Here is a 9,462-nt window from a genome sequence, read left to right on the forward strand (position 1 = left end):
AAATAACAACACACAAATTGTATTCTTTTAAACACTGCTTGCCCATTATATCTAGCCTCTTCTCAGCTAACTCTCGCACCTGGACTAGCCCATTTCTAATCATGTGTGTAAGCACCCCAAGGTGCGCTTATCAGGAAGATTCTAGCCTATGTCCATCCTGGGTCGGAGCTTCATCGCGTGTGTCTCTGAGAACAGAGCTATCTCGCGTCTATCTGAGGAGTCTTACCTCACTTCCTCTTCCTCCTGTTTACTCCTCCCACCTATGTTTTAACCTATCAGGGCAAGCAGTTTCTTTATTTAATTAACCAATGAAATCAACAGATTGATATATGACACCCCAACATCAGTGGAAGAGGTGCATGAGCTTCACAATGCCCTTAGAAGCTAGCTGGGCAGCCGGAACAAGGGGCCCTTCTCCCTACAACACTTAAATATTGTGTAACCAACAGCAGTGTGAACCCATTTGTTCTGCACTCTTCTGGTTCTCTATTCACTCTGTCTCCAAAGTGGTCCCCTGTTAACATGTCGCTAATACATTGTCTCCTGTCCATACTCAAGCTTGTTGAGTTGACTTCGTTTCCTGAAGTGATAGATACAATATCCATTCTATTGTATGTAGAATGTACATTCCACCTTCTTCATTTGTTTTCTATCTACCATTATTACAAAAAACGCCAGTAGGAAAAGGCATTCAAGAGAACAAGATGAAAACAACAGGCGAAAAATGCAATGTGAACGTTTCAGAGAGCAGAATGAAAGCAACAGGTAATTTTGATATCCTGATTTTGATCAATACCACATTACCTTTCATCAAGGCTCACATCATGGTTTTTCTTATGTTTGATAAAACGGAAGCCTAAAAAGGTTAAGAACTTGTCAAAAGTCATGTGACTGGTAAGGGATGCCCTTGGAAACTGAAGATATGTGATCTTAAAATCTAGCACCTTGTCCTCCTGATCATGCTGCCTCAGCCTAATAGCACAGTTGGTTACTACAGACGAACAGCAACTTAAATAGTAAAATATGGAGCTTAAGAGACAGCTCAGTGGTTAAGAGTGTTTGTGTGCAAGAATGGAGACTGATATCACAACCCCAGCCTCCATGTAATGAACATCTCAGGACAGTCACTGAGATCTGCCTGTTTCCAGTTTTGGAGAAAAAAAATATTAGTTTCACATTCAATAAAAGACTCTACTTCTAAAGCATAAGTGGAGAGGGATAGAGGCAGAGACCTTGCATCCTTCTCTGGCCTCTGCACGTGCATAGGCAGATGTACTTGTACACACATGCATTTAAAACACACACATACATACACATATGACAGATATGTAAACCAAAAAAATTTTTTTTTGCTTTAGAGGAATGTTTTAGAGTCAGTGTTCTAATGCTGTGCAGAGACACCATGACCATGACAACTCTTGTAAAGGGCAGCATTCACCTGGGGCTTGCTTACAGTTTTAGAGGTTGAGTCCATTGTCATCACACTGAGGAGCACGGCAGCATGCAGGCAGACATGATGCTGGTAAAGTTGATGACACTTCTATATCTGGATCTGCAGACAGCAAGATGAGAAGGATACTGGGCCTGGTTTGGGCTTTTGAAACCTCAAAGCCCACCCCCATGACACACTTCCTCCAACAAGGCCAAGCCTCCTAAAGTAGTACCACTCCCTGATAACTAAGCATTCAAATATATCAGCCTACGGGGACCATTTTTATTCAAACCACTACAATGAATATTTAGTTGTTTTAATCAAAATTTCATATAGTTAACCTTATCTAAAGTTAATTAAAAACAAAAATAAAATAAATTCTATGTCATTTATATTTCTTTGATTTGTCATTAACAGTGATCTTGTCCCAGCACTTGTTACTATGTGTGTAAAAGTGTGTGTTAGCAAAACAACTACTGTGTGTAACTGGCTGTGGTGCAGCACAGACAGGGTAGAAATTTACCATGTCTGCTCTTCACTTCAGAGAATCCAGTTCAGCTAATGTGCCCCAAATATTGGCTGCCACACCGAGAGAAATGCATACAGTTTTCTCAAGAGAACGGTGTTTGGAAGGAAGGTCTATCTAACTGCACTAGAAAAGGAGCCACTTTGCTCCTCATTCAAGACCAAGAAGAACTGGTGAGTTGTTCTATAAAATAGAGATGTTAGCACATCTCTGAAGCTGCACCAACGTCTCTAGACTTCACAACTCTTCCACGCAAAGGCAGTGGAGACTTTACATTATGGAAGCTCATAGTCTGAGAGACTAAAGGGACATATGAACCAATACCTGCATATGTAAGGTGAGTGTCCTAGGATCATAAATGCTGGGCACAGATTCCTCAAGGGAGGAAGAATGAACTGTGCTGAGGACTCGGGACAGACACAGGTGACACTTGACCTAGGTGTCGGGAGGCTGTGGAATATGAGTCACAGCACACAGGCTCAGATTAAGTCCTCTCCTCTGCTTTGATTGTAGAAATTCATAAAGGACTCGATGAAGGAGGGAGGACATTCATTTTGGATTGGACTAAATTACTCATGGCCAGACAAGCACTGGAGATGGTTAAACGGCTCCACTTTAAGTTCTGATGTGTGAGTATTGGAGGAGCTCACCCTAATGTTCATTTCAGGTCATCTTATTGTAGGGCTCTAACACTGATACCAAAGATTAGAGAGGTTCAGAACAGTCTGAAAGTACGATTCCAAAAGTGACTGAAAATTTCCATGTATAAAAAGATATCAGCCTTTTATAAAGTCATGTGTATGCATATATGTGTGAGATGGAGTTTTAAGGCCAGGAAGCAGACTAACTCCTTCGAAAAACGGCTGCTTAGAACCTCAGCTCACATTGCTCATTCTTTCTTTTATTTCCTACACTTTGCATGGAATGTCTTAAGCAGCACATTAGCTATTTGCCCCTAGTGTCTTGTTTTCTCATTGTGTGAGATTGTCTACACAGTCACAAATGCAATGAAAGAGCTGATGCTTCATAGTTAAGCTATTTATGTTAGCAGGATTCATGATTATTGGCATAACAAGGAGCACCATGTCGCCACTCCAGATGTGGTAGGAGCTGAGAGAGTGGAGCCAATAAATGAGGTGGACTAAAGGCTCGTGCAGCAGCCGGCTTTGTACAGAGAAGCAGCCATCTGTACTCTGAGGGTTGAGACAGTTCACGTGAGCAAAGTTCACAGGCTTTAGCTGCACGCAATAACAAAGACAAGCTGAGCATGACAAACATGCTCTTCCAGAGACGCACACAGACAGCTTGAATATTATTGATTACCAATAGTAAGTATTAATAAGTTATCTGAAATAAACCCACTCCTTTCTGTTGTGCCTGGAGGAGCGAGAAAATGAATTCCAACAACATTTCCATGTTTGGAAGGAACTGAGTCACAAGACTCTTGTACTGTTCTCTTGGAGTGTTCCCTCAATCACTCAGACTTCTCCTTACCTGAGTCCATTCCTGGACCGTGTCCCAAAAGCAACGTGTTTATGTTTTTCATAAGCAAAAGTAAGCAGGATTCAATCAAATTTCTGTACAGAGCTTTCAATGATTTTTTTTCCAAAAGAAATGATGTTGAGAATCATATTTTAGTAATTGTGCTAGTGAGTTTTATTTTATACCAACTTGACACAAGCTAGAGTCATCTGAGAGGTGGATCTGAGAACATCCATTGAGAAACTGCTTCCATAAAATCAGGATGTAGGCAAGCCTGTAGGACATTTTCCTAATTAGTAATGTAAGGCCCAGTTCATCGTGGGTGGTGTCACCCCTGGCCTGGAGGTCCTGGGTTCAATAAGAAGCAGGCTGAGCAAGTCACAGTGAGGAAGTCAGTAAGCAGCATCCCTCCATGGCCTCTGCATCAGCTCCTGCCTCCTGCCCTGCAATGCTTAAGTTCCTGCTTTGACTTAGCCTCAGTAAGTATCAGTGAAATGAACCCCTTCCTTCACATTGCTCAAATCAATACTTAAAATATTCCTTTTAATCATTTAGAATAAAAAGGTAGAAATTCACACAACGAAGCATATGTAGGCTTATATATAATATAATGATAACATATTACTATAGAGGTTGTTAAATAGAGAAAATTATCTAGATAGTAAATGTTGACACTATACAGGACCACATTTTGAATTTTTTTTCAGTGAATGAGATGTTAAAGTGGGGATTATTTAAAAACAAGTGTTGTGTTCTAGAATATATTTATGAAAACAAAAAAAGACATATTCTATTTCATAAAATATATCCTGATTTTTCCTAATGCTTTCTCAGTGTCTTACTTAGAGTTACTATTGCTGTGGCCAAAAGCGAGTTGAGGAAAGGGTTTATTTCCTCGCTGTTCATCACTGAAGGACTGAGGACGGGCACCTAAAACAGGGCAGGAACCTGGAAGCAGGAGCTAATGCAGGGGCCATGGAAGTATACTGCTTACTGACTTGCTCCTCATGGCTTTCTCAGCCTGCTTTCTTATAGAACCCAGAACCACCAGCCCAGGGGTATCCCTACCCACAATGATCTGGGCCCTCCCATGTCAATCACTAATTAAGACAATGTCCCACAGGCTTGCCTGCAGCCCTGTCTTATGGAGGCATCTTCTTATTGAGGTTTCCTCCTCTCAGATGACTCAGTGGTGTCAAATTAGCACAAACCTGTGACAATGAAGACTATTTTCAACATAGTGCCTATAAGGAAATAAAACTATTTGATGTTAACTTATATTTTTCATATAAAGCAAGGTTTGATTTGTGAGATGTTCCTTACTAATTTCATCCAAATATTCAGTGAATTTGTGTCATTTTCATGTACCGTTTCCTTCTATCTCTTCTACTAAAACTCTTCTTATTCCCAACACACTTCTCAAATTTCTCTCCACTGTGTGTGTGTGTGTGTATGTGTATGTGTGTGTGAGTGTGTGAGAGAGGCAGAGAGAAAGAAAGGCAGTTAGTTATGTGACATTATTTCTGTGGAGATGTGACTAAATATCTACTGACCCTAGATAGGGAACCAATGACAAATCAAAATAACAATACTACCAAAGTCCACTCTGACAAGCCACTGAGTTAATAGGAATTACTTGTAAGAGTATGAATGAGGGGGTATTTGCTGAACATAAACGACACAAAGGCAGCTGATCACTGAAAACCCTTCCCCCAAACTTGTGACAACACATAAAATCTGGAACCTTCAAGCTCTCTGCACAGCTTGTAGGCAGTTCGACTGGTGAGACAACTTCCTTTTCTCAGCAGTCCTTACTGTTCATATAACCTTTGGGTATAAAATGTGTCCTGCATCTGATCAGTTTCAGGAGCTTGTTAAGACTTGTGAGTTGTTTATATTCTGAGTTTTAAGGAGTTTCCCTTTAGAACTTTCTGAATCTGAATGAGTTTCCCTCCAAGATGGAATGTTTCAGTTCAGAGGAAATTGCTATACAACAGTGTGTGTGTGTGTGTGTGTGTGTGTGGGGGGAGAGAGAGAGAGAGAGAGAGAGAGAGAGAGAGAGAGAGAGAGATCCATTGAGTTTAATTGTGCTTGCATGAATATGAACTGGGGGTTATTCCCTGGAGTATGGGTGGTGAATAACTATGTCATTGATGAAAATGACATCTCCTTACCCAGCAACTATTAACTACCTGTATCCTCAGGGAAGTTGGGGGTCTGAGATCTCCCTTTCTACCTGTGATGGTAAGTTTGCCGTCCAGTCCCAATCTTGTCCAGGTCTTGTGCAGGTAATCATAGCAGCAGTGGCTTCATGAGTGTATCAACCACATCAAGTTCAGAAGACACTTTCATGGACATCAACTTCACCCTCTGGCTCTTACATTCTTTCTGCCCCTTTCCATGATGTTCCCTATCCCACTTAAGGCTGAGTACTCAGTGATCACTTCCAGTTTTCAAATCACTTCTTACTGCAAAAGAAGTTTCTATGCTGAAGACTGAGAGCAGCAATAGCCTGTAATAAAAACGTATGTATTTGGAAGGAAATTTTAAACATATTTGTTTAGCAATGCAACAGCAGTGTGTTTCCTTATGGGTCTGACCAGACTTGCAGTACAGGCATGAATTCCATCCTGTTGAATGGGCTTCAGAACCAATCAGAACAGAGCAGAGAGTGGTTGGTTATTTCCATAATAGTTTGAATTCTTGAATGGTTCACACCTGCAGTGTACCATGGGAGACACGGGAGCCATGTATGAATACTAAATTAAATACCCCCAGAGAATAAAGGGACCACGGCCTTAGCCTCTTTCCTTTGTGGATGCTGAGAGTCTGTAGAGCCACTGAGCACCCCCTGTGTTTAGCTGTTGTCACATTTTCATGTATACATGAGCTCCTTCCCCAAGCATTGGCTGGTTATAGGCTATATATTTAGGAGACCGAACCTCAGCAAATTGAGGCGGTTTTTTTCCTTGCATGAGATGTTAGCAGTAGAATAAGATTCAACTGTGTTTACAAAACTTCTCCTCTCTTATAGCAGATAAATGTGTTTTTTTTTTCTGCAAGAATTCTTCTCCAGTAGTAAGTAAAATTGAAAATTATGCTGGAGATTTGTTGACATAAAGCTTTATCTTTAATGTTGGTGTATGTTGTTACTCTAGGTTTACCATAACTAAGAACTATGTATTCTACAGTCCTTACAAGTCCAGAGGAAAACATGGCCAACTCAAGATAATTATGAGAAAATCCTAAACACTAAGAGTGGCTGTTCTCTTCCTCCTCAGATTGAACATCAAAGGCGATGCTAAACTGAACAGCTGTGTCACCATCACAAAGTACAACGTGGTTTCTGAGGGCTGTACTTCAGACAACATGTGGATCTGCCAGAAGGAACTAAAACATGTCTGAAACCAGGTGTAATGACTCCTGACTGCGAATCCCGTCTCGATTACTTTACCATACAGATCTCTGCACTCCCTCTGTCTAGGCTGCCGGCCCTCCCAGTGTACAGCGAAAATCTATGATTCTTCCAGATGCCCCTGTCCGGTTTCTTTATTCTGTAAAGGAGACAAGATGCTCATGTGCCCTTCTAAGAGAGTTGTTCTGTGGAAAGAAGCCCAGGCAAGCTGAGGGGCACTGGATTCTAACCCTGGAGGCTGTGTGACCTTCGCTGGTCTCTGTTCCTGAGATCACCTGCAGAAAACTGCAGAGTCCTCTTCTCTCCATCCCCTCGGCCAAGCCAGCACACTCTGTGCTTGACTAAGCCCAGAAGCCATGGCTAAGGGATTTGGGGAAAGGCCTGACAGTGGTTTGAATGGCACCTACAAAAGCCTAGGTAAACTGAACTCTGGTCATGTGACGTCCCCACCAGGACATGATGCACCAGCAGACCCTGAGCCAATGCTGGCATCTTGGTGTTGGGTTTCACAGCTCCAGAATTGGCAGAGATGAGCTTCTTCCTTACCAGAGAGACAATCAAAGGGACTACGGCTGTGTCTTGGTTGCTGTGTCTCCTGATGTTGCAATGCCGCTTTGTGGACAGAGACCGTTGAATATGCAGCTGGGCTTCTCCTGCCTTGTAAANTGCAACTGGGCTCCTCCTGCCATGTAAGAAACTAAGGCACCAGGACACTTTCCCAATGACCATAGATGCCACCAACAATTGTGCTGATGAGCAGGCAAGGGATAACTGTGCAGACATCTTGGCCCTGGAACAATTTCAGCAGAGTAAGATAAATGAAGCTGGCTCCCAAAGGGAGGAACTTGACATTGGTATAAGAGAGAGGGGACCATGAGGAACATTAAAAACCTCCACCATGTAGAGCCCGGTGGGCTGCCACCCACCTCCAGTCTTGCCTGCTTTGATATTGTTCTGGAGTTTGTTATTGCTTTGAGTTCCTTTGCTTTGCTAAATAAACGTGAGCTTAAACTGTATCTTAGCTGACTTCTGTCTGTGGAAAGACAAAATGAGAGGAGAAATCTTCACCTGGTGTGTTAGTTCACCTTTTACCAACCTGACACAAGCCAGGCTCATCTGTGCGAAGTGAAACTCAGTTAAGAAAACACCTCCATAAAACTGGAGTGTAAGCTAGCATGTCTGGCATTTTCTTGATTAATGGTTGATATGACAGGGCACCCACTGTAGGTGATGATGTAAACCCCCTGAGAAGGTGATCCTGCATAGTATAAGAAGGCAAACCCAGTAAGCCTGGAGGAACAAGTCTGTAAAGCATCCTGCATCCTTGGCTTCTACTTCAGTTCCTGCCTCCAGGTTCCTGCCCTGAGTTCTTTGCCTGAAATGAACCCTTTCCTTCCCAACATGCTTTTGGTCATGGTGTTTATCATAGCAACAAAAACCTGACTAAGATACCTGGTGATGAAATGGTCCACATGAGATAGTTCCTGACAAGCACAAACGTGGGGCAGGAGAGATGGCTCAGAGGTTAGAGGTCTGGGGTTCAATTCCCAGCAACCATATAATGAGATCTGACACCCTCTTCTGGCCTGCAGGCATACATGCAGGTAGAACCCTATACATAATAAGTAAACCTCAAAAAAAAAAGAAAAACTAATTAAATGGTTAAAACCTTTATTAATTAATAGCCATGCATGAATGGACTCACACCTCTGGGATGTTTCTTGGTGCCTGAGCTCAGGAGTACAGCATTTAAAAAGACAAAACTATAATTACATCAGTGTTGGGGAGGGGTATATAAGTGGTGAGGAATTTAGAGTTGCTTAGTAACATCTTCATTGTTTACGAGGCTAGTCTGTATCTCCAGACACAATACATCCCAATCATAGTCAAGTAGACAGCCCCAGAGGCGTCAACACTGTGAATGTGACTGTTGAAGGTGGAAGGCTGAGGAGTGACCAGGCAGGCAGAAAGTAATGTTGGGACAGCATGGTGTTACCTGTGTCTTTTCAGTAATGCGAGGACAGAGTCAGAGCACAAATCTGAAGGAAATAGTACCATAAATTATCATTTACATTCTTACCTCCTGGCATGGTATTGGCAACAACTTCATGGCGCTGTTCATGACAGCTGAGTCCTTCCTGATGGCTCCTGAGTCATCTCTCACACAGATATTACATATGAAATCAAGTGACCCTCAAGGCACATTGCATGGAATGTTTTCCCATGACCTCAAATAGTTAGATTTCCTGTCTCCATCACTTCCGCTGCAGCCTTAATTTACTATTGGATCAGATCCTACTGAGATCATCTCTGAACTCCAGCTATGGAGGTGAAATTCCACCAGGAAGGACTGTGAAGCCTCAGGTCTAATTCAGATGTCACAGGCGGCCACTGAGCCCTGTCAGATCTGAGTCAGGACTTGTCCACATAAACTATCTGCACCTCTAAGTCACATCCAGCGGATGTAATTCCAAGCCCGCCTCCTGTCAATTATAAAACAAAACAGAGATGAGTGCTCATGAGGATACGGAGAAAAGATCAAGTGCCTGCACTGGTGGGGATGAAAGCTGTCGTGGCCGTTCTGTACAACAGCAAGGGAGTCCTCAA

The 9,462-nt window shown here is 42.4% G+C and overlaps 1 protein-coding gene across 1 annotated transcript in view; it reads left to right on the plus strand.

Moving 5' to 3' along the window:
• Positions 1–7,513, plus strand: part of LOC126495518 (killer cell lectin-like receptor subfamily B member 1B allele C) — a 23,636-nt gene extending 16,123 nt beyond the window's left edge. Inside the window, exons 4-7 of the mRNA XM_050133108.1 lie at positions 682–765; positions 1,977–2,131; positions 2,472–2,587; positions 6,722–7,513. Of these exons, the coding sequence (XP_049989065.1) occupies positions 682–765; positions 1,977–2,131; positions 2,472–2,587; positions 6,722–6,845 (479 nt within the window). The 3' untranslated portion in view covers positions 6,846–7,513. The remainder of the gene's footprint in view (positions 1–681; positions 766–1,976; positions 2,132–2,471; positions 2,588–6,721) is intronic.
• The last annotated feature ends 1,949 nt before the right edge of the window (positions 7,514–9,462 follow it).

Source organism: Alexandromys fortis, unplaced genomic scaffold (genome assembly GCF_014885135.2).
Source record: "Alexandromys fortis isolate MF-2015 unplaced genomic scaffold, M_Fortis_MF-2015_v1.1 scaffold_515, whole genome shotgun sequence".
Taxonomy (NCBI): Eukaryota; Metazoa; Chordata; class Mammalia; order Rodentia; family Cricetidae; genus Alexandromys; species Alexandromys fortis.